This window comes from Mustelus asterias, chromosome 14 (assembly GCF_964213995.1).
Source record: "Mustelus asterias chromosome 14, sMusAst1.hap1.1, whole genome shotgun sequence".
Lineage (NCBI taxonomy): Eukaryota > Metazoa > Chordata > Chondrichthyes > Carcharhiniformes > Triakidae > Mustelus > Mustelus asterias.
The window spans coordinates 85,300,635-85,326,568 of NC_135814.1; the positions used below are offsets into that span (position 1 = coordinate 85,300,635).

The following is a 25,934-nucleotide window of genomic DNA, read 5'->3' on the forward strand; positions in this document are numbered from 1 at the left end:
CCGAATTAAGATCTTTGGGGCTCAGTGTTCATCCTCTTTCTTAAATTTTTTTTTAAAAGCTCGTGTTTAAAGCTGTGAATGAACGAAAGAATATAATTTAGTTAATTAAATTGATCGATGTTTACATCCATTTCTGAAGTGCTCTAATAGAATCATGTGTTCGTAGTCAGTTGCTGTGTAAGCATCCAGTTAAAAATTTATATTGGCAATTCTCAATTATGAAAATTTATGAGTCTTTCTAATAGCTCTATCTGAACCTAACTAACCTTCAATTCGATTATCCGTCAAGGAAATACTGATAAAACTTCAGTCGATATTTGTTGTCCTGAATGTTTTATCTTAAAGAAATACTTTAACGTATTAATAATTATATTAATATAAATGAATAAGGCAAATAGCATTCTCCAAAAGTTTCTGGGATGAATTAACATTTTTTTTGCATCAGTATAGTTGTCAGTGTAGCCTGTTTCAAGAGTGGATGCTTCATAGGCAAATCAAGTCAGACCAATTGAAATGAACGGAGATGTGTTTATTATTTGGATTGGGATCCAAAAATGACTTGCTTGCATGTTTGGATCAGCAATATCACATTGAAGAAAATTGTCTTCCATGAAGCATTTCATAAAGTCCTGCCTATACAGCTGTTAGAAATAATATAGATTAGATAGGTTAGCAGCTGTTACACTAAACAGATACCTTAGTGAAATCATTCCAGCAGTTTGTTTCTTTAACATTATATTGTGGTGTGGTCTGAGTAGAATTCCACAAGGCTCTATTGGAAATATTGCTGCTAATCATTTGCATTAAGGATTCAGAGGAGGGTTTAAAGGGCATCATTCATAAATTCACCGATGATGCAAACATCTGTGCAGGAAATAGTCATTTAGGCAAATTAATTGGTTGCAGTCCAATGGATAGGTCTATGAATTCTTAGAACACTGTCGCTTGGAGTTTGGAAATCCCAGAGTGGTTTAAATAATGCAGGAATAGCTAACCGTTAATGGTGGAAAATCAAGAAAGAACTCTAAGGTTAATAGTTGATCACCCGTTGAAGGTGAATTAAAGAGGTGATTATAGAAGAGGCAAATAGTGTTTTGGCTTACATTGGTACAGTTATTAAAGACAAAAAGATTATTATACTGAAGGAAGAAATAAAGAATTTGGTTTTATATGGCTCCTTTCATGTCCACTTGAGAGAAAGTTGGGGCCTTGGTCTCATCCGAAAGACGGCATTCTCACAGCACCACACTGAAATATCACCAAGATTATCTATCTGCTCAAGAAGAGCAGATAGATAAGTCTGAAGTGGAGCATGGAGCTATATCTTTTAAATAGGGCCAAAGGGCCTGTTCCTGTGCTGTACTGTTCTTTGTTATTGTGACTCAAAGATGAGGGCACTACCAGGGTTCACAATATAAGGCATGTCTGCTGTCAGATTATTGTGTTAATCCTTGGTTTTACATGTGACGGAAGGATGTTGAAGCTCTGACGAAGTTGTAAAAGATGTCAAGCACAATAATAATTAATCTTGAAACTTTAAGTTTTAGTATAGGCTCCAGGATACAGGCTTGTTTTCATTTCGAGAATTGCAGACTTAGCAGGAGATATAAATATAAATGTATATAAACTATATAAATATATAGTTTTTAAATAATGAAAGGACTGGACTGGCCATGGTTGGGATTATTTTTCAGAGCAGGGCATGGGTGCTAAGCCTCAGGTCATGCACTTAAAATCTGCAGGCAAAGTGTCAGCTTAGACGTCAGGAAGTATATTTTACAGTTTCTGGAACATGCTGCTGAAATGTATGGTGATTAAGGGGATGCAGCAATCCTTCAAAAGGGAGTTTATAGAGGATATTATAGAGGATAAACTGCTTGCTAATTCCAAGTGTGAGGTGTTATGAGCTACCATTGTCTTCCAGGGTTTTGTTTGCGTTAAAAACGGAGCGTTAGTATCCTTGAATTCCTCATTAAATTCCTCACTGAATCAGCTGCAGTTTGTTTTGCTCTTTTTTTTCTCTTTCTATGAGAGATTGAGTGCTTCATTGACACATCAGGTTGCACATTGCCTGGAAGGTCTTTTCCATCCCTCTCTGCCTGTTCACAAGTGAGACTTGTCATGCTGACCTTTAATAGTTCAAAATGTGCTACATTTGCAACACAACACATTTCCAACATCAACAGGTTTTACCGGAATGCAGGACAGTGCAGTGAGAGTGACAATTTGACCTGGAGGCAGTACAACAAGGAAAATGTCTTTAATTTCTTTAAAAGGCCTGCAGAATCTGTTAGTGTTCTTAAACAATGCTTGAAAAGGATTTTTAAGCGTTTGCATCAATTGTAAAAGGATCAATTGTAATTTTTTTCAATAATAAGAAATACTGGTCCATGTGACCTAGCCACCTTTGACATGCAAGTAGAACTAATAGGAAGGAAGATACAAAGAAGCCATGTGGCTTGCAGACACAAAGGAGAGATGCAAGCAGAGGATCTGGAGGGCGGAAGCACAGATGCAGATACAAAGAGAAAACAGAGACAAAAAGAGGAACACAGAATTCCTGTGAGGAGCAGAAGTAAATCACTGAGGAAGAGATCAGTTTTTCTGCTTGGCAGAAAAGGAGACAGGAGTTCTTGGAGGCAACCTGCGAGCTGGCTAAAAAGATCCACAACCTGGAAAGTTACATGAATACCTCAGAGACATTAAAGAGCTAGGTGTTTTCCCAGAAGTGACCAAACTGTCAGCCAGATTTCTATTGGTTGGCTGATTGGAAAGCTGCACCATCAGGACTGTCATGACCCAAGGGAGAGAGGGATCGTAGAAAAGTGCCTTGCTGGTGATAATCATAACTATGGAGACCTGAAGGTGAGAGCTATTGTTGGATAGGACTTCTGGACTGCCTTGTGTGAATAAAGAACTGCATATTGTGGAACTGTGGAGCTACATAGTGCCACGTATCTGCAGGCAGTGATGCAAGATGTAAGGTGTATCTTTGTTGTATTAACTATTTAAAGTGAAATTTACCTTTCTATTTGAAGTTTCATTTGCCTGTTAATTCATGTTTAATTTGACTCTGATTCATGTTGAGGCAAATGTTACAAAAAGTAAAATCTTGTTGCCGATTTCTCCATTTGGGGATCATATAGTAAATTTGCTTATTTTGGTTTACAATCCCCCCCAGGGGATCGTAACAGATGTTACACTAGGAGCCAAGCTGCCTCATGAGCAATCTAGGTCGAAACTGAACACCAGTATCACTTTACCAAGATGTAATCACAAGCTGGACAAATGAACTCACATCCACATGCAGCATTTAGACCACGTTCGCCCAGCAGTAATTAAGCTTTGCGGTTAAGCATTGGTTATGAATATAGATAAGCAGTTGTTTTGTTTGGTATTAAGCATGTAAAATCTGTTTCATTTAAAATTTCTCAGCAGTTAAGCGGACTGGTATTTCAGTCTTCAATTATAGTAATTACGCAGAAAAGCAAAATCTGAAAGAAAAATAGAAAATTCTGGAAAGACTCAGCAAGTTGGGCATCACCTGTGGAGAGAGAAATAAGAGTTAACTCACATGAAACATTGGGCGGGATTTTCCAGCCGTGCTCACCCCAAGGCCGGAAATTCCCACCCCAGGTCAACGGACCTTTGCTCACTGCGATTCCCGTGGCGGGACGGGAAAATTCCACCCATTAGTTCTGTTTCTCACTCCATTGATGCAGCCTGAGCTTCTGAGTATTCCCAGCACCTACTCTTTTCATAGCACATAAAGGTCTTATTTAATAACCAACCACTTTGTCATAGGTGGCAAATTCTTTCATAGGAATTTATGTTGGAAGAATAGTTTTATTCTATCGGTAAACCTTTGAACATGTAATGTTGCCAAATGCAGATTATTCAATCAGTGTGAAATTCAGTGCTGGCTAAAAAATAAACACTTGCATTTGTATAGCATTGCTGATACGTCTCGAGGAACTCCACTGTATAGTGGTTGTTGTGGACGAGGGTTTCAACAGAGCTGCATTGAAATCTACTTGCTGCACAACGCTGTGATTTGAGTCTGATCCAAGAAGTCTATTTTTGGGCCTGTGCCTTCTGCCAATTTAGTAATCCATCCCCATTCAAGATGCACCGAGATAGATTACTCTTTGCTCCTAGCGTAAATCTCAAACCCACTTGCATCCCATTCTAAGACGTTTCTGGAATGTATGGGCAGAATTTATCCAGCTCTGAGTGGTGGGCTTGGAGGCAGGGGTACCAGGAAAATAGGGGGGGGCTGTGTCAGGGCTAATCTCTGGCACATCCCTGTCATTGGGGAAGCCCCCCAGAGGCACGCAGGGATTTGGATCAGCTGACTGCTGAACAGAAGCGAGCATCCAATTTGAATGAAGAAGCCCCCAGTTAGGTCCCATGGCAGTGGAGCATTCCCCCACCACCCTGTGGCAGGCTGAGGGGTCATTGGCTCCACCATCAATGATGGGACTATTAGAGTAAAGGTCACGGCCCAAGTGATTCCGTCGGAGCAGTTTCCCCTCTAATCGGAAGGGCCTATTTGTTTGGGCTATCTAAAATAATTATTATTCTGCCTCTGAGGGGTATCTCCATTATGAGGCACCCTCAAGTTCCCTTACCTGCCTCAGGAGTGCTCACTTCACCCATAGTGCCAGAGCTGCTGGCCCCACATGGTTGTGTTTCATATCAGGACCCCACACACAATTGGCCGGCCTAATTGGAGGTGGCCAATTGGAGAGCTTAATGCTCTCTGCCACTGGAAAATAGCGCACACACACACACACACACACACACACACACACACACACACACACACACACACACACACACACACACACCCCCACCTCCCAGCCTGATTCCTGGCAAGTGCGGACTCAAGACCCCTTTTTGGTCCAGCATTAGATTTCTGGAGATCACAGGACAATCTTGCCCTGTAAGTCAGAAGGCGCTGAATTGGTGATCATCATTTAAATTGATTTTATGCAACTGGGGCCTCACTGTTTTTAGCTGGCTTTAGTAAAGCTAGCCATCTCATTGGATCCTATTTACCATTTTAATTTTTTATCTGGTTGCTAGATTAACTCCAAGCACTTCCTTGAAGTTAATGATTTGCCTTCGGCATACAAAAGGAATCGGAGGATCCTGCGTCATTGTACATTAGCCTCATTTTACACCAGAGGCAGTGTATTCTGTTACTCATCTTCTCTTGGAGTGGGTGTTATGAAGATTAATGTGATTCCTCAGGATCAGTTATATTAAAATGATGCTCGTGGTTCCTCTTATGCATTGCTTCATTTGAATGAGTTGTTTCTATCTATCGTTGCTTTTGAAGCAGCACAGTTTATATTAGTGCTGCCTCAGTGATAACAATAACAGGGATAGCTGCAAAATAAAGTGGCATTTCCAGATTTAGCTATTAGTGTGTGAATCCCCATTCACAACCTGAAGTGCAACTTAGCTAATTAAAAATGCAGAGCTAATTGATCTATACTCCCTCTCTTCATTGTTCTTGCTCTGTAACCCTGTAGTTTCAGTGGCCATGATGTGGAGATGCCGGCGTTGGACTGGGTTAAACACAGTAAGGAGTCTAACAACACCAGGTTAAAGTCTAACAGGTTTATTTGGTAGCAAACGCCACTAGCTTTCGGAGCGCTGCTCCTTCGTCAGGTGAGTAACCCCTACAACTTGCCTGGACTTGCAAAATCTCACTGGTTGTCCTGTCTGGAGACAATACACATCTCTTTAACCTGTGCTTAATGCTCTCTCCACTCACATTGTCTGTACCTTTAAGACTTGAATAGCTGTAAAGACTCACATTTCAATCATTATTTATTATTCTGTAAATTGAGTTTGTGTCTTTATATGCCCTTTTTTGCTGTTTGTGAGCAGATCTCCCACTCACCTGATGAAGGAGCAGCGCTCCGAAAGCTAGTGGCATTTGCTACCAAATAAACCTGTTGGACTTTAACCTGGTGTTGTTAGACTCCTTACTGTGTTTCAGTGGCCACCAGTCCCAGAGGACCATAGGCTTCTCTCCCCTTTGAGAGGTAGCTGACTGGTTGTGATTTAATCTGAGGGTCACCACACCTCAGGTGAGGGGCAAGGTTGAGAAGACAGGGCCTTCATGAATAACCTCAGCCTGTACAGGAATTGAACACACATTGTCGGCGTCGATCCACAGCATGAACCAGCCATCCAACCATGCTTCAGAATCCAAATTGCTCCTTCTGATCCACCCATTGTTGTAGGGTCAGGGGATCTACTGGTGAAATTTTGACTAAAGAATGTTGTTTCTTCTCAAATTTAACTATCAGCTTCTGTTATCTTGAATTTGTGAATGGGCTGTATAAAACCAAGCTCTTTCTTACAGAAGGAAAATACTGTGGATGCTAGAAATCTGAAATATAAAACAGTGGCTGGAATATTACAGCCGTTCACGCCGGCGGGATTTTCCCATCCCACTGCAGTGAATGGAAATTTGGCTGGCCGCCAAATTCTCCGACCTCGCTTCAGCGGGAATGTTGCGTGAACGGATGGTAAGATTGCGCCCAAGACGATAGGGCGCAATCAGCAGATCTGGCACAGTGTCCGGGGATGCGTAGGTTAGAGGGATTAGCAGGGTAAATATGTTGGGTTACAGGGATAGGGCCTGGGTGGGATTGTTGTCGGTGCCGACTCGGTGGGCTGAATGGCCTCCTTCCGCACTGTAAGGTCTCTATAGTTAATGTTTCAGGTCAGGGTTCTGCTGATGGGTGCTTGACCTGAAATGTTAACTGTTTCTCATTCCATAGAAACTGGAAGGTCTGCTGAGTATTCCAGCATTTTCTGTTTTGCTTTCTTATTCAGCTTTAAGTATAGGACTCTTCATTTTCTAATTATTGCCATAGTCATCAAATGCATCTAATCACAACATTGTGCAAAAGGATGCAACTTGCCCAAGATCACAGGCTTGATTTTACTTTCATTTTATTAGCAAGATGAGCAAATAGAGCTGAATGCACATTTACAGTTAATTGTGGCTCAATTCCATATTTAGCAGGTATGTCAAGGAAGTAGCCACTGAAAGGAGCTGACAAGTTTTTACGAATTAGGGTCACATTATGGAATGTGTGGTCTTAGGTTAAATAGGAGCCAGTTGTTAAAATATACCGGGCCTGAAATTTAGGTAAGTGCATTGTGCCTTTAGCCAATCTCATCTTCCAAAAACCTGTTCTGTGTTAAAATTCAACCTCTTTGTATCCATTTTTAGAAATGACAGTGAATTGAGAATGTAGATGTGCCAAAGAGGCTGTGAAATAATTATTAGAGGTAACTAGAAAATACATTGGCTTTGGGAAAAATATAAGCACTCAAAGTGTACAAGTCACTGTGCCTGGACAGCACGCACCCGGGGCCATTGGTGGAAACTAGAGAGGAACAGCCAGAGAGACTGACGACAATTGTTCATTCCTTAGACATCCAAATTGTACATGGCATCAGCTGTGAAAATGCCTCCTCCTAAAGGAAGGGAAAGATGCACCAAGTATCAACAGACCAGTTAATCTCATATCTACCTTAGGCCAACACTTAAAGCTCATGGTTAGAGATAAAACTAGTGAGTATTTTCAGCCACATAGCGAAATTGGGAACAGTCATCACATGTTTGTTGATGGCAAGTTTAATTATCAGGAAAGACGGAACCAATAAGGCTGCCTTTCTTTAGAAAAGAGAACTTACTCAGTTAATGGTAGGGCATTGGGGAGAGTTACAGAACAAAGAGATCCAGGGGTACACGTTCATAGCTCCTTGAAAGTGGAGTCACAGGTGGACAGAGTGGTGAAGAAGGCATTCAGCATGCTTGGTATCATTGGTCAGAACATTGAATACAGGAGTTGAGACGTCTTGTTGAAGTTGTACAAGACATTGGTAAAGCCACACTTGGAATACTGTTCTGGTCACCCTATTATAGAAAGGATATTATTAAACAAGAAAGAGTGCAGAAAAGATTTACTAGGATGCTACTTGATGGTTTGAGTTATAAGGAGAGGCTGGATAGACTGGGTCGTTTTTCTCTGGAGTGTAGGAGGCTGAGGCTGACCTTATAGAGGTCTATAAAATAATGAGGGGCATAGATAAGGTAGATAGGCAATATCTTTTCCCAAAGGTAGGGGAGTCTAAAACTAGAGGGCATAGGCTTAAGGTGAGAGGGGAGAGATACAAAAGTGTCCAGAGGGGCAATTTGTCCACACACAGGGTGGTGAGTGTCTGGAACAAGCTGCCAGAGGTAGTAGTAGAGGCGGGTACAATTTTGTCTTTTAAAATTTAGGTAGTTACATGGATAAGATGGGTATAGAGGGATATGGGCCAAATGCGGGCAATTGGGATTAGCTTAGGGGTTTAAACAAATGGGCGGCATGGACAAGTTGGGCCAAAGGGCCTGTTTCCATGCTGTAAACCTCTATGACTCTATGATTCTATAACTGACTGAGAGGTGACCTGTTGGAGGTCTTCAAAAGTGTGAGGAGATTTGATAAGGTAAATGTAAAGGGGACATTCCAATTTGCATGTTAAATACAAAACCGAGCGTCATACTAATAAATATGATTGGGTTTTCGGGAGAAACATCTTTACCCAGAGAATGGTGAGAATGTGAAACTTGTTACAATACAGCAGTGGTTGCCAACTGGTGTGATGTGAAGGCCTCCCAAGTGTGCCATGATATAAGATTCAAAGTGATTTAAAATTCATGTGAATAAATCAAAACTGACTTTCGTCTTCAGCTTGGGGGTCAGCAACTCCAAATCCCAATGAAGCTTGGGCCTTCCGTGCGCGCACCAGTTGAGAAAGGGTCAAACGTGCATGGTTTGGAGTTCACTGGAGGTGACTTGCCAGGTGGCTGAGCTCACAGTGAAATCGAAGAACTGCACACCATTGCCGAAGTCTTATTACTGCTGCAATGCAAAAATATTGTGAGAATAATCAGAGAATCACAACAGTGTAGAAGGAAGTCATTTGGCCCTTGAGTCTGCACCGATGACAATCCCATCTAGGCCGTATCCCCGTAATCCCACCTATTTATCCTGACACTGAGGGGTATTATAGCACAGCCAATCAACCTAACCCGCACATCTTTGGAGTGTGAGAGATATGTAGGAGCCACCATAGTCATCAACAATTCAGAGCTGAAGTAATTAATTAGGGGAAAGCCAACTTCGATGGGATGAGAATGCATTTGAGTCGAGTGAGTTGGAATTAAATGTTGGCAGAAAAGATGGTGACTGAACAATGGGCTATCTTTTAAAGAAAAAGTATTGCAGACAATGTCAAGGTACCTTCCCTTGAAGGGGAAAGGTAGGACAAATAAAACAAGAGTGCCCTGGATGACAAGAGAAATGGAGGTGAAGATGAAAAGGAAGAAGTGTGCATATGACAGATGTCAGGTTGTAAATACAATGGAAAATCAGGCTGGACATAGAACAACCAGAGGCGAAGTGAAGAAACTAATAAGAAAAACAAAGAAAGAGCATGAAAAGAGGCTGGCACCTAACATATGAAGGTCTCCTATAAGTGTATCAATAATATGAGGGTGGTAAAGAATGAGTAGGGCTGATTAGGTACAAAGAAAAGTGGACTTGCATGTGGAGCTAGGAGAAATAGTGGAGGTACTAATCAAATAATTTGCATCTGTCTTCACAGAGGAAAAAGATGCTACCCAGGCCGAGATGAGAGAGGAAGTAACTGATGCACTGAATAATTTACACTGGAAAAGGAGGAGGTGTTAGAAAGGCTGTCATTACTTAAAATTGATAACGTACCAGGACCAAATGTGATGCATCCAAGGATACTGAGGGAAGGGAAAGTGGAAATTACAAAGCACTAGTGATATTCTTCCAGTCTTCCTTAGACACAGGGGTGTGCCAGAGGACTAGAGAATTCAAAAAGGGCAAAATGATAAAGCCGGCCACCACAGACCAGTTAGTTGATTTCAGTGGTAGGGAAACTTATGGAAACTATAGTTTGAGACAAAATAGTCACTTAGAGAAATGCCGGATAACTAAAGAAAGTCAGCATGGATTCAGTCAGGGAAAATTGTGTTTAACTAATCTGCTGGCATTTTGCTGGAGGTAACAGAGAAGATTGATAAGGGCATTCCTGTTGATGTAATATATGTGGATTTCCAAAAGGCATTTGATACAATGCCACACAACAGACTTGAACAAAGTTCTAGCTCATAGAATAAAAGGCAACCTAGGCACTAGGAAAAGAAATTGGCTGAGTGGCAGGAAAAAAGAGTAGTGATAAATGGTTGTTTTTCAGAATGCAGATTATACAAAGGTTGGAAGTTGTCAACTGTGATGAGGATCGTCTTGAACTTCAAAAGGCCATAGACATATTTTAGTGGATCGATCAGACGCATGGTAGATGAAGGTCAATGCAGAGAAGTGTGAGGTGATTCATTTTGGCAGGAAGAATACAGAGAGACAATACAAAATAAAGGGAGAAATTCTAAAGGAGATGCAGGAACAAAGGGACCTCAGTGATTATGTGCATATGTTATTGAAGATGGCAGGGCATGTTGAAAGAGCAGTTAATAAAGCATATAGTATCCTCAGCTTTATTAATAGAGGCATTGAGTACAAGAGTAAGGAAGTCACGTTGAACTTGTATAAGACACTAGTTAGGCATCATCTGGAATAATATGTCCAGTTCTGGGGGCCATACTTGAAGAAGGATGTGAAGGCATTAGGGGGAGAATACAGAGGAGAATTACCGGAATAATTCCAGGGACTATAGCTATGCAGATAGCTGCAGCCTCACAGCTCCAGGGACCTGGGTTTGATATCCGGCTTGGGTCACTCTCTGTGTGGAGTTTGCACATTCTCTCCATGTCTGCATGGGTTTCCTCTGGGTTTTCCAGTTTCCTCCCACAGTCCAAAGATGTCTGGATGAGGTTGATTGGACATGCAAAATTTTCCCTTAGTGTCCCGGGATGCGTAGATTAGAGGGATTAGCGGGGTAAATATGTGGGGTTGCGGGGATTGGGCCAGGGTGGGATTGTTATCTTGTTCAGACTTGATGGGCCATATAGCCTCTTCCTGCACTGTAGGGATTCTATGAAGTTGGTACTGTTTTCCTTGAAGAAAATAAGGCTGAGGAGACTATCAAGGTCCTAAGGGGATTTGACCGGGTAAATAGTAAGAAACTGTTCCCACTCAAGACAGCATCAAGAACTGGAGGGCACAGATTCACAAAAATTGGCAAAAGGAGTAAAAGTGATGTACGGGAAATATTTTCACCAGAGGGTGGTTGGAGTCTGGAACAAACTTCCTGAGAGGGCAGTGGAGGTGGGTTCAATTGAGGTATTCAAAAGGGAATTGGAAAGAAAAAATGTGCAATGTTATGGGGATAAGACAGGAGAATGGAACTAGGTAGAATGCTCTTTCAGAGAACCAGTGCAGAATCACTGGGCCAAATAGCCTCCTCCTGCATTGTAAAGATTCTGTGAAATGGCTAGTGTTAAGTTTTATACCTCAGATGTAAATAAAATACGGGAGAAATCCCGTTGAAAAATGTGAAACATATAAACTGTTATGCCTTAGCAGATTACATTAAATTTATATTAATTTAGATAAAGCTATATATAAATGATGTTTAGCCTATGATTAAACTGATTGAATGAACTTGCGCAAATGTTATAATTGATCCATACTTAAATAGAGAGAAATTTACATTGAAGACCAAATATAGTATTCAGATACTTTTAGCTCAAACATAAGAGATTGCTCAAGAGCATAGATAAACCCTGACTTACTTTCCATTGCTAGTTGTCTCTCTAACACCCCTCACCAGCCAAGGAGCTCAAGGATTTATTTGTCATTATGATCAAGACCATCCTTTTAGCTGCCTCAAGCTGTTTTCCCCACCAGGTCAAACCTTCCCTAGTCTAGCTTCTGCCCTAACCTGAGAACTGGATGTTACTTAATTTCTCTCCTATGCTGCCTTATGGCTACTTCAAGCTCAGCTTATCATCCTGCTCCTTGCCCACCCAACATCTCTTCCTGATCTCAAAAACTCACTCTCAGTTAATCTATCCTTGCAAACTACTGTGCCGCCTCCAATCTCCCATATCTCTCCAAAGTTCTTGGGAGTGTTGCTTATATTTCCCACGACTCCATGCTTCAATGCTTATCGTATATCTCACTGGTTTATAGTCAAACGTTAACAAAACAAATCCAGATTGGCCTGTATTGGGAACATGGATGAGACTCCCATGAATTTTGACATGCTAACCAGTCAAATGGCAAGCAAAGTTGGAGAGAGAAAAAGCGTTCATGAAGACAATTGGCAATAAAAAGAGTAGATTTACTGTTGTGCTGTTGTGTACGTCTGACAGGACAAAGCTTAAGACGATGATAATGCTCAAGAGAAAAATCCTCCCAAAAACAGTTCCCAAAAGTAGTAGTCACCCACATTCACAATAAAGGATGGATCGATGAAGGTGGCTGGAAAATATGGCTGGGGAAAGTTGGGAGTTTCCGGCCAGGAGGATTAACGTAAAGAAAAGCTTCTTCCCATAGGACATGTACAGATCGCACCTTGTTGATGATGTTGTTGCTGAGGTTTGTTCGCTAATTTGCACTGATTCCTGGTTGTCTAAACAACCTTGTTTAAACATTGAATGTCTCTCTAAACAAATCCTTCAAGGATAGCATGAGGAAAAGTGGAATAACTGGATGATCAGAGGAGGAAAGACATTCTCCAAGGAAGGTAGCATTTGGTTTCTGATGTTAACCATGTTGTAGAGGCTTGGTATGAAATCAAAAAGTAAATTATCAACAAGTCATTCAAGAAAGAATCATAGATACCCTACAGTGCAGAAAAACGCCATTTGGCCCATCGAGTCTGCACCGACCACAATCCCACCCAAGCTCTACCCCATATCCACCCACTAATCCCTCTAACCTATGCATCTCAGGACACTAAGGGGCAATTTTAGCATGGCCAATCAACCTAACCAGCACCTCTTTGGACTGGTGGGATATTCAATGCACTTTCTGGCATAGAAGGTGATTATTTGTGGAATTATGCAGCCAATGATCCATATGATGATACAGTTCAAGATGCAGTCCAAGAAGGTGGCTCACTACCTGCTTCTCAAGGGCAAGTAGGGATAGGCAATAAATCGTGACCTAGCCAGCAATGCTCACATCCCATGAATAAATGCATTTTTAAGAAGTGGTTTGGGACACGTTATTTAGGTTTGAAAACAAGGAGGAGGGTGATTTTTATGGATTTTAATACATGTCCGATGCATGCTCTGCTGCTAAATAGTATTCTTTTTCTGTACTTTGTGTATAAATTTGTATATGTGGCTTTTGTTTTTGATTAATTTAAGTTTGGTGTCATCATGAAGGTTATTATCTAGTAAGTAGAAATTCAACAGGGCTCCTTTTATATTACTTTTGGGGTGGGGTTAGCAGAAACAGTCTCTGATCTGGCAACTTTACCATAGTGATACAGTGAGAGAGGATAGACTTCAACCACTTAGAAATATTACACGTGTAAAGGCTGACCCCCTACTTTTTGGCTAAAAATGTAGTCTCAGAAACGCAACCTTTACGCAAGCATATAGGGTACGGTCGGTTGGATATGTGCATTTTAGATTTTGTAGGATAATCCTTATAAAGGGTACAAGTAACATCCCAGAAGCAGCAAAAATCAGAGAAATGGAAAGGAGTGAGTAGCTCAGAGAAATGGTACTGAGTAAATTGTTGGAGCTGCAGGCTGACAGAAGTCCAGGTCCTGATGGACTTCATCCTCTGGCCTTAAAAGAAGTGTCTAATGAGATAGATGATGCATTGTTGTTAATTTTCCGAAGCTCCCTAGATTCGGGGAAGGTCAGATTAGATTGTAAGATCCGGATGTAACTCCATTTTTCATAAAGGAAGGGAGATGGGGAAACTACAGGCTGGTTAGCTTAACATTTGTCATAGGGATAATGTTTGAAGCTAATATTAAAGAAGCACTTGAAGAAGTTCAAGGTAATCGGGCAGAGTCAACATGGCTTTGTGAAAGGCAAATTATATTTAGGCAAATTATATTTAACCAACTTATTTGCGTTCTTTGAGGAGATGACATGTGCTGTGGCTAAAGGGGAACCAGAGTATGTGCTGTACTTAGATTACCAAAAGGTATTTGATATAGTGCTACATCAAAGATCATTGTGGAAAATAAAAGCTCATGGTATGGGGGTAACATATTGGCATCGATAGAAGATTGGCTGGCTAACAGGCATAAAAGGGTTTTTTTCAGGTTGGCAAGATGTAACAAGTGGTACTCCACATATATCAGTACTTGGACCTCAAATGTTTATAATTTATATAAATGACTTGGATGAAGGGATGGATGGTATGGTTGCCAAATTTGCTGATGACACAAAGAAAAGTAGGAAAGTAAGTTGTGAAGAGGACATAAAGAGGCTACAAAATGATATAGATAGGTTATGTGAGTGGGCAAAGTTCTGATAAATGGTGTATAATGTGGGAAAATTTGAAATTGTCCATTTTGGCAGGAAAATTAAAAGAGAAGCATATTATCTGAATGGTTAGAGATTGCAGAGCTCTGAGATGCAGAGGGATCTGGGTATCTTCGTGCATGAATCATAAAAGGCTACTATGCAGGTACAGCAAGTAATTAGTTAAGTGAATGAATGTCATAATTTATTACGAAGAGAATTGAATGCAAAAGTAAGGAGGTTATGCTTCAGTTATACAGTGCACTATGAGATCGTATCTGGAGTATTGTGTACAATATTGGTCACCTTATTTAAGGAAGGATGTAAATGCATTGAAAGCAGTTCAGAGAAAGTTTAGCAGACTAATTCCTGGAATGGATGGGTTGCCTTATGGGGAAAGGTTAGACAGGCTAGGCTTCTACCCATTGGAGTTTAGAAGAGTAGAAGACAACTTAATTGAAACCAATATGATCCTGAGGGATCTTGACAGGGTGGATATGGAGAGGATGCTTGCTCTTGTGGGAAGGATCACTATTAAAAAATAAAGAATCGTCCATTTAAAACGGAGATAAGGCAAACGTTTTCTCTGAGAGTCATGAGTCTATGGGACTCTTCCTGAAAAGATAGTGGAAGCAGTCTTAATTTTAAGACAAAGGTGGATAGATTCTTGGTTAGCAAGAGCGTGATAGGTTACTGGGGATAGGCGGGATGCAGATTTGAGGTGATAAATCAGATCATCCATGATCTTAGTAAATGGCAGAGTAGGCTCGAGGGGCCAAATGGCCTGTTCCTGCTCCTTGTTCGTATGTTAATGATCCCTACATTTTTGTTTTGTCAGTATTAGCATTTTGTTTTTATTCTTGCTGCCACACCTACATAGAACAAAATGCAATTTCATTAGTGCTGTAAATATTGGGAGTCAGATATGTGGAAATTGAGAGAATTATTGTTCATTTGTTTTTGAAAAAAATAGATTTTGTTCATTAAATATTTGAAAGAACATTGCAAGCATTTCAAAATGGCCATCACAGAAAGTGCAATAATATTCAGGTCTTCCAGAGATCCTGTTGTACTCTCAGGTGCTTCAATGCAGTCAAAAAAATTACAGATAATTCAGTATGGTCATCACAAATGGTGCAGTGGTATTTAAGCTATTTACGTAGGTCAAGTTGTGCTCTGAGGTGCTTCAATACAATTGTGGTAAGTGTAACATTCACCATATATTTTCAATGTGAGTCACGCAGACTGATGCACTTCAGCAGCGGTGCCCCAAACATTAGTGCATCCCTTAGCATGTAGTCCTGGTCTTTGGAATGTGCCAGTCTGCACCATTTGTGTGGCCACACCATTTGGGAAGTATTGAAATGAAAGGCTGACACATAAAGCATTACCAAAACCTCTGGCCTCACATCAAGTTGACTGTACCCACCCATTAGCACAGACTTATGAACCATGGCAAATATGAACGGCGTAGACTATAATTCAGTTTGTGTACATATATCTCGATAATGTGCTTGGCATGCAGTTATCTAAGAGGAGAAAACTATGTAGTGCATCCTACACTATTTCTGTACACTGCTATTTATTCCAACTTTAGCTTTATTTTTCTAAACTAATTAATTCAGTATATTTTCATCTGAATTCTACATTACCTTAAAGAGTTACCTCATTGAAAATAATCTTGAAGCACATTGCTTCTTAACATATCAGTGAACCAGTGCTTATTAAGGCAGTGTTCAGTTTAAAATATAAATAATTATTGGTTACAGATCTTTATTTAGTTATTCGACTATACTCCTTATACATCTATGACTGTGTGGCCAAATTCCCCTCTAACTCAATTTTCAAATTTGCTGACAACACCACCATAGTGGGTCAGATCTCGAACAATGACGAGACAGAGTACAGAAATGAGATAGAGAATCTGGTGAACTGGTGCAACGACAATAATCTCTCCCTCAATGTCAACAAAAAGGAGATTGTCATCGACTTCAGGAATCATAGTGGAGAACATGCCCCTGTCTACATCAACAAAGTAGAGATGGTCGAGAGCTTCAGGTTTTTAGGTGTCCAGACCACCAACAACATGTCCTGGTACCCCCATGCCGACACTATAGTTAAGAAAGCCCACCAATGCCTCTACTTCCTCAGAAGACTAAGGAAATTTGGCATGTCAGCTACGACTCTCTCCAACTTTTACAGACGCACCATAGAAAGCATTCTTTCTGGTTGTTTCACAGCTTGGTGTGGCTCCTGCTCTGCCCAAGACTGCAAGAAACTACAAAAGGTCATGAATGTAGCCCAAACCATCACGCAAACCAGCCTCCCATCCATTGACTCTGTCTACACTTCTCGCTGCCTCGGCAAAGCAGCCAGCATAATTAAGGACCCCACGCACCCCACACATTCTCTCTTCCACCTTCTTCCATCAGGAAAAAGATACAAAAGTCTGAGGTCACATACCAACCGATTCAAGAACAGGTTCTTCCCTGGTGCCATCAGACCTTTGAATGAACCTACCTTGCATTAAGTTGACCTTTCTCTACTCCCTAGCTATGACTGTAAGACCACATTCTGCACTCTCGTTTCCTTCTCTATGAACGGTATGCTTTTTCTGTATAGCTGGTAAGAAACAATACTTTTCACTGTATAGTAATACATGTGACAATAATAAATCAAATCAAATCAAAACGTACTCAGAACTAGGAATTCCTTTCTCGTGGGAATAGAATCTGTTCCCACATTCTGCCAGCATGAGGTGTATATCGTTGATGCAAATTGATGTTCCTTTTCAGTACGACTCCAGGGAATTTCGAACTCTCATAGCTTTAATCAACATTTGAAGCCCCTACACATGGTACATGGTGCAGCATGGTGATAGGAACATGGGAACATTTAGTCCTTCAAACCTGTACCTTCCACTCAATGAGATCATGGCTGAATTGTGACCAAACTCCATTTACCCACCTGTGCTCCATATCCCTTAATGCCTTTTGTCTAACAGTCGATCAATCTTAGTTTTGAAATGAACAATGTAGCTAGCGTTAATTGCCTTTTGCAGACAAGCATACCAAACATCTACCACTGTGCATTGTTATGATCCCTGACTAGATGGCCAAATTTGTTGAGATCCAGTTTGGGACCAGTAACTTTTTTTTTAATGAGGTAGTTGAAATTTGAAATCCCAGTTACTTACTAAGGGAATAAAGCCACACGATTCTGATTTTAAATGCACAGAAGAGCCTTTACTATATAAAAGTCTACAGTCAACACGATCTTGTACTCTAACATCCAGAATTAAGGTAATCATGAATTACTAGGCAAATTTGTGGTTGTACACACACCACAAGCCACCCATTATAGAGTCATGGAGGTTTACAGCATGGAAACAGGCCCTTCGGCCCAACTTGTCCATGCCGCCCTTTTTTTTAAAACCCCTAAGCTAATCCCAATTGCCTGCATTGGACCCCTATCCCTCGATACCCATTGTACCCATGTAACTATCTAAATGCTTTTTAAAAGACAAAATTGTACCCGCCTCTACTACTACCTCCGGCAGCTTGTTCCAGACACTCAACCCCCACTGTGTGAAAGAATTGCCCCTCTGGACACTTTTGTATCTCTCCCCTCTCACCTTAAACGTATGCCCTCTAGTTTTAGACTCCCCTACCTTTGGGAAAAGATATTGAGTATCTAGCTGATCTGTGCCCCTCATTATTTTATAGACCTCTATAAGATCACCTCTCAGCCTCCTACACTCCAGAGAAAAAAGTCCCAATCTATCCAGCCTTTCCTTATAACTCAATCGATCAAGTCCCAGTGGCATCCTAGTAAAGCTTTTCTGCACTCTTTCTAGTTTAATAATATCCTTTCTATAATAGGGTGACCAGAATTGCACACAGTATTCCAAGTGTGGCCTTACCAATGTCTTGTACAACTTCAACAAGACGTTCCAACTCCTGTATTCAATGTTCTGACCGATGAAACCAAGCATGCCGAATGCCTTCTTCACCACTCTGTCCACCTGTGACTCCACTTTCAATGAGCTATGAACATGTACCCCGAGATCTCTTTGTTCTGTAACTCTCCCCAAGGCCCTACCATTAACTGAGTAAGTCCTGCCCTGGTTCAATCTACCAAAATGCATCACCTCACATTTGTCTAAATTAAACTCCATCTGCCATTCGTCAGCCCACTGGCCCAATTGATCAAGATCCCGTTGCAATTGGAGATAACATTCTTCACTGTTCACTATGCTACCAATCTTAGTGACATCTGCAAACTTACTAACCGTGCCTCCTATATTCTCATCCAAATCATTAATACAAATGACAAATAACAGTAGACCCAGCACTGATCCCTGAGGCACGCCGCTGGTCACAGGCCTCCAGTTTGAAAAACAACCCTCTACAACCACCCTCTGGCTTCTGTCAAGAAGCCAATTTTGTATCCATTTAGACACGTCACCCTGGATCCCATGAGATTTAACCTTATGCAACAACCTACCATGCGGTACCTTGTCAAAGGCCTTGCTAAAGTCCATGTAGACAACATCAACTGCACTGCCCTCATCTACCTTCTTGGCTACCCCTTCAAAAATTTACGGCCATTCGCAATGGCTATCATGGTTAAATATGTGCCTGTGGTTCATTCTCCATGTCTGCATAAAGAATGCTCATTTCAGCCAGACACTCCAAACAGTTCTTAAGTTGTGTCACACGTTTTCCATTTCTCTCATCTGGTTTAGTTACATTTCATCTTTTAGTTTTCCTTTTACCTGCAGTAATTCTCAAACTGTGGGTTGTAAGACATCGGTTGCGTGCAGTGAAGGACCTAGAAATCAAAGAATAAATATAATTTAAATAATGCTGTTACGGCAGCAGTTATTTTAAATATTGCTGTTACTGCACATGTTAATTTGAATAATGTTGTTACTGCAGTGGTTCCTGTCAATTAGCCACATTCCATATCATGTCAAGGTCCTACAGCAGCACAGTGGTTAGCACTGCTGCTTCACAGCTCCAGGGACCCGGGTTCGATTCCCGGCTTGGGTCACTGTCTGTGTGGAGTTTGCACATTCTCCTCGTGTCTGCGTGGGTTTCCTCCGGGTGCTCCGGTTTCCTCCCACAGTCCAAAGATGTGCAGGTTAGGTTGATTGGCCAAGCTAAAAAAAATTGCCCTTAGTGTCCTGGGATGCGTAGGTTAGAGGGATTAGTGGGTAAATATGTAGGTATATGGGGGTAGGGCCTGGATGGGATTGTGGTCGGTGCTGACTCGATGGGCCGAATGGCCTCTTTCTGCGCTGTAGGGTTTCTAAGATTCTAAGATACCCCTCAACAGTCACACATATATTTGGTTTTCTTGTGACTCTGGCCTACACTTGGTGCTGCTTTTGCAAAAACCCAGGTTCACTCCCTGCCAACATCTTGCTCCTTGTTCAGAGGGCCAGGCCTCTTTACTCCATGCTCCCTGTTGAGAGATCAGAGCCATATCCACATCCCAGAGTCTCCCCAAACTCCTCCATAATTATGAACATCCCATTAAAGCTCTACTTAACATGCTTTTTCTCTTGTCTCTCCTCACAATAAAAGCCTTGCCATCATCTTATACAGAGAGGTCTAAAATCATAGAAGAATTACAGTGCTGAAGTGACCATTCAACCCATTGAGTCAGCACCGACTCTCTGACAGAGTAACTTACACAAGCCCTCTCACCTATCCTCATATTTCCCACGGCTAAACATCTAACGTATACATCTTGGGACACTATGGGGCAGTTTACCATGGCCAATCCATCTAACCAGCGCGTCTTTCAGACTGTGGAAAGAAACCGGAGCACCCGGAACAAACCCACGCAGAAACAGGGAGAACGTCCAACCTCCAAACAGACAGTCACCCAAGGCATCGAACCCGGGTCCCTGATGCCATGAGGCAGCAATGCTAACCACTGTGCCACCGCGCCACCCCTAAAATTAAGTAATTGTTTTTGCCGGATGCTGATAAGTTTGCAATGATTGGGCCTAGTCTGATAAAACCTCAGAACATCAAACCACCTTATTAATCATCTGTTGGAATTCGAAAATATTTTTGATAAAATTCATGAATGAACTTTAGATTTGTACATGTTTGCAGGCTGAAGCAATTATAAATAATTTGACTGTATTTATTCTCTTAGTATTGACTTCAGTCCCGGGCCCGCTAATATTCAAAAGACATGGAGATGCACATCTACGTAAGAGAACTGACGGCGCCGAAATGCGCGGAGGCCGTGGCGCCTAACGGGGAGCCCACGAAATAGCGTCCACTCGAGTCTCCCGGCCTACTGCACTGCCTTTGAGGCGCAGCAGGATGGGAGAATCGCCTCCTTTATCTTTTTCTTCATGTAATTGACTGAAGGTCTTGAAAATATTCTTATACACGACTATATTTCTGAGTATTATCGCCAGTTCAGGCTTGCGTTGTTTCTTCCGTGGACCTGTGTTTATGTAGGTGTTGTTGAATAGACAGTTCTGTTTTTTCTGTAGTTAATCCAGTTTGTCTAACTTTCGGCATATTTTTACTTTTGTCGTTGTAATTATATGTTAATGTTCAGCTCCCTGTCTGGGAATGTTGTCCTGCTTTCCTCTATTTATTTCTCCTTCAATTTATTTTGTTTACTTTTATTGTGTTTCATCCGTGGAATCTATGATGGCAGCATCAGTCACTCCCTATGGGCTATTTCAGCTGCTTAAGCACCTGATCTTTAGAATATTGATGGGAATTTAATGTGATCCAGGCAGAAGGAGAATATAATTTTATGAATCTGGCTTTGCTCCAGAAGGGCATTTATCAATTATTCTCCCCCTGGCCTCCTCTCCACTACTCTGTGAAACCTCACTTGAATTTGAAGCTGCAGCCCAAATCCTTTTCCATGTAAAGACTTGTACTCTTATTCTCTCAGCCCTTGCTAAGCTCTGTTAGCTCCCTGTCAATGGGATAGCAAGGTCCCTTTTTATTATTAAATCGTTCCATTGCACCTAATCTGAGCCATTTTCTACGATTATGTATCCCAGCCTATCTCTTCCACTCCTCTGACTCTGAATTATTACTGAAGGTTATGTTGCAAGGCAGTAGATTTAAAACTGAGATGAGGAGGAACTACTTCTTGCAGAGGGTGGTGAATTTGTAGAACTCGCTGCTCCACAGTGGCACAGTGGTTAGCACTGCTGCCTCACAGCTCCAGGGATCCAGGCTCAATTCACAGCTTGGGTCACAGTCTGTGTGGAGTCTGAACATTCTCTCTGTGTCCGCGTGAGTTTCCTCCGAGTGCTCTGGTTTCCTCCCCCAGTCCGAAAGACGTGCTAGTTAGGTGCATTGGCCATGCGAAATTCACCCTCAGTGTACCCAAACAGGTGCAGGAGTGTGACGACTAGGGGATTTTCACAGTAAATTCATTGCAGTGTTAATGTAAGCCTACTTGTGACCAATAAATAAACCTTTAGTGCAGTGGAGTCTGAATCGTTGAATGATTTCAAGAGGGAGATAGATATATTTCCAATAAAAAAACAGGATAAGGAGTTATGGGGAGGTGGATTTGAGACCAGGGAGAGGTCAGCCATGATCTGATTGAATGGCAGAGCAGGCTTGAAGGGCTGAACTTCCTACTTCTGCTCCTAATTCCTATGTTCCTATGTTAAGGCATTTGATGAATGAATGCCAGCAGAAGAAGGGATCAGGGAATAGTGTAAGCAGTCAATGTTATAGAGTGGAAGGAAATGCACTTGTGATGAGCAGGACGTGAAGGTAGAAAACTCAATATAGGTTTGAACAGATTACTAAGATTGCAGACCACTGGGTTCAGTCCAGAAGTTGATGGGAGTCAGAGACAGATAGATAGTTGTTGGTCAGAGCCTGTAATGGCTTCAGTTTCTCCAGTGTTGGACTGTGGGACGCTGCAACTCATTTAAGATCTACTCGAGAGTGACCCAAGCTGGGAAGCGAACCCAGGACCCTGGAGCTGTGAGACAGCAGTGCTAACCATTGTGCCATCCGACAGGCAGATGTTCTCAACAAGCATAAAGCAAGCTGGATAACATGCCAATTACATCAAATTATATGTGTTATTTAACTCACTAGACCTCTATCATAAATTATTGGTATGCTTATTTTCTTGTGAGTTTTTAATCTTTTTTACTTTTATGACATTGCTCAGAACTCATTATCATCATCAGTGTGATATTTCCTCATTCTTAACATCATATGTGCATTGCAATGTTTTTAAAAGTTCCATTTTATGCAGTTTTTAAAGACTTGCCTCTCCAAAACGTGTTTACCTAAAATCCCGTCTCAATAAGACCACTACCCTTTGGATGGTCAGTGAATCAGCAATCCTTGCCCCTGGTTCCATGTCCTTCCAGAATGTTCATACATGAATTGGCCCTCACTACATCCACGATTTTAATGTGATTTCATTGGCATCATAGTTTTGACTGAAACCTGATATACAGGTGTCCTTATTGAAGTCACCTGGCTATACTTTCTACCACCTTCCACACATTAACAAACACATTGGGGCCCTTATCATCAAGAAAACACCTTGGGTCTTTCTTCCTGCTCCTCTGTAAACTTCTAGTTGAGCACCTCACCTCACCTTCCATCATTCTCTCCTTTAAAATCTTGAGATATTTTCCCTCAGCTTCTAGACAAAACGGTCCCTCATCCTCATTGACATCCATCCCCATCTCAGCAGCCCTCCCCACTGTGTATCCACTGTCCTCCTTAAACATTTCTGGCCATATAAACGTTCCTCCTCATTTGTACCTCCATCCCTTCATTCGTGCTATTCCCACAGCTTCTCCTGGCCTCAATCACAGACAAGGCCATTTCCGACCATTTCCTTACATCTTTCACCACTTCCTTCTGCAGCAGCCACTAGTAGAATGCTCTGAAGTTATGTACAACTGCACTTTATATCTATAAACTGAAAACTTTTGATCCACTATTTACCACAACTCCAACAGTATCGTTGAAACATAGAAGATAGGAGCAGGAGGAGGCCACTTGGCCCTTCAAGCCTGCTCTGCCATTCATTATGATCATGGCTGATCATCCAACTCAATAGCCTAATCCTGCTTTCTCCCCATAACCTTTGATCCCATTCGCCCCAAGTGCTATATCCAGCCTCTTGAATACATTCATTGATGTGCTCAATGTTTACCATCTCTAATTGATGTTGTCTCAGCAATTCCTTTACTCCCATCCCAATTGTTGCCATGGGTACAGCCCCATCTCCATTTCCTCAAATCAGAGAGTGCAGATTTTGAATGTATTTAGTGTACCATTGATTTAGCCATTCATTAGCACATCTGACTTGACCTTGCCATGTGCAATTAGATCTGGCTGTCCTTTGCCATACTTGCCAACTACTTCAGGAGCCTGAGCAAAGCTTTTGCTCATGCCTCTTAGTATCTCTTTCATTGCATCCATTTTTTTCTGTTGATGTATCTGTGGGATGTTTCAGATGTCTATCTTGCGTTAGCGGTGCTGCATAAATGCAAGTTGCAGTTTTTTAAAATGTGCACGTTCTGAATTCAGTTTAAAGTCCAAGTGTCCAATTTTAAGTCTGAGCAACTGGATGGGTTTCAAACGAATATGAAATCTCACCCAAGTAGATCTTACCACACACTCGCCTATCATAGAATAGAATCATAGAATCCCTACTGTGCAAAAGGAGGCTATTCAGCCCATCAGATCTGCACCAACTCTCTGACAGAGCATCTCACCCAGGCACTTTCCTGTAACCCCACGTATTTACCCTGCTAATCCCCCTAATCTACACATCTTGGGATAATAAGGGGAAATTTAGCATGGACAATCCACCTAATCTGCACATCTTTGGGAGGAAACCAGAGCACCTGGAGGAAACCCACGCAGACACATGGAGAACGTACAAACTGCACACAGGCAGTCACCCAAGGTCAGAATTGAACCCGGGTCCCTGGCACTGTGAGGCAGCAGTGCTAACCACTGAGCCACCGTGCCGCCCTCATTAAAGAAATTGCTACTAGTAAGGGGAGTTTTTTTCACAAATGTCTAAACAAATTCACCCTGGCAGGCAACAATGCCTTCCCAGCTAGGAGTTGGCCCTAGACGACTGCAAGGGAACTCGACAACTCAGTGAGGATAACTGGAGTTGTGTGTATAGGGTTAACTTGCTACTAGTAATCATTGTTCTATACCACAAGCGATGACTCACTCACTGCCCTTGGCAGGTTTCAATTTGGTGAATGACGAGCAGGGGGAGAGGAGGTCTTTGTGATTGCCTTCTCCCTCCTGCTGAGATTACTATTGATAAAGTATTAGCCACTGCATTCATTTGTTACGAACATAATAATGAAACCCATGGGAAGGTTTTTCAAATTAGGTCTGTTCAGTCATATTACTCTCCAATTTTAAATAAAAGGTTCTGCTTCTTTATATTATTTTCAGAATGAAGAACAAACTATGGTATTTTGAATTTGGAACCACAGAGACATTTTCTGCGACTTGCAAGAAGTTAAATGAATTTGTAGAAGTAGAGGTAGGTATCTCATTTTCTTGTTGCTACTAAGTTGGTTGAAGTTTAAAGAACTATGGAGCTTAGAAATCTGAGATAAAAACAGAGAATGGTGAACACATGTAGCAATATCGGTCAGCATCTGGAAAGAGAAAAGTAAGATAATGGCTCCATTGTAGACTCTTCAAGCCGTTCTGAGGGTTTTAAAAAAATATTCATTCATGGGACATGGGCATCACTGGCTGGCCAGCATTTATTGCTCATTCCTAGTTGTCCATGGGCAGTTGAAAGTTAACCACATTTCTATGGCTCTGGGGTCACATGTAGGCCAGACCAGCTAAGGATAGCAGATTTCCTTCCCTAAAGGACATTAATGAACCTGATGGGTTTTTGCGACAATTGACAATGTTTTCATAGTCATCAATTAGATTCTTAATTCCAGACAGTTTTTAATTGAATTCAAATTCCAGCATCTGCCGTCGCGGGATCCAAGCCTGGGTCCCCAGAACATTAGCTGAGTTTCTGGATGAATAGTCTAGCCATAATACCACGAGGCCATCACCTCCCCAAGTCTGCATGGGTGGCATGGTGGCGCAGTGGTTAACACTGCTGCCTCACAGCACCAGGGACCCGGATTGGGTCACGGTCTGTGCAGAGTCTGCACATTCTCCCCGTGTCTGCATGGGTTTCGTCCCACATAACGAAAGATGTGCTGGTTCGGTGCATTGGCCATGCTAAATTCTCCCTCAGTGTAACCAAACAGGCGCTGGAGTGTGGCGACTAGGGGAATTTCACAGTAGCTTCATTGCAGTGTATTAATGTAAGCCTACTTGTGACTAATAAATAAACTTTACGTGAAACATGAATCTATTACAAATATTGATGGACTTGCCAT

At 41.6% G+C, this 25,934-nt stretch overlaps 1 protein-coding gene across 2 annotated transcripts in view; it reads left to right on the forward strand.

Moving 5' to 3' along the window:
- LOC144503830 (diacylglycerol kinase beta-like) overlaps nt 1-25,934 on the forward strand; it is a 559,892-nt gene that overhangs the window by 415,817 nt on the left and 118,141 nt on the right. For both annotated transcript variants that reach the window (XM_078228759.1, XM_078228758.1), the window contains one exon: nt 24,973-25,063. In XM_078228759.1, the coding sequence (XP_078084885.1) occupies nt 24,973-25,063 (91 nt within the window). The remainder of the gene's footprint in view (nt 1-24,972; nt 25,064-25,934) is intronic.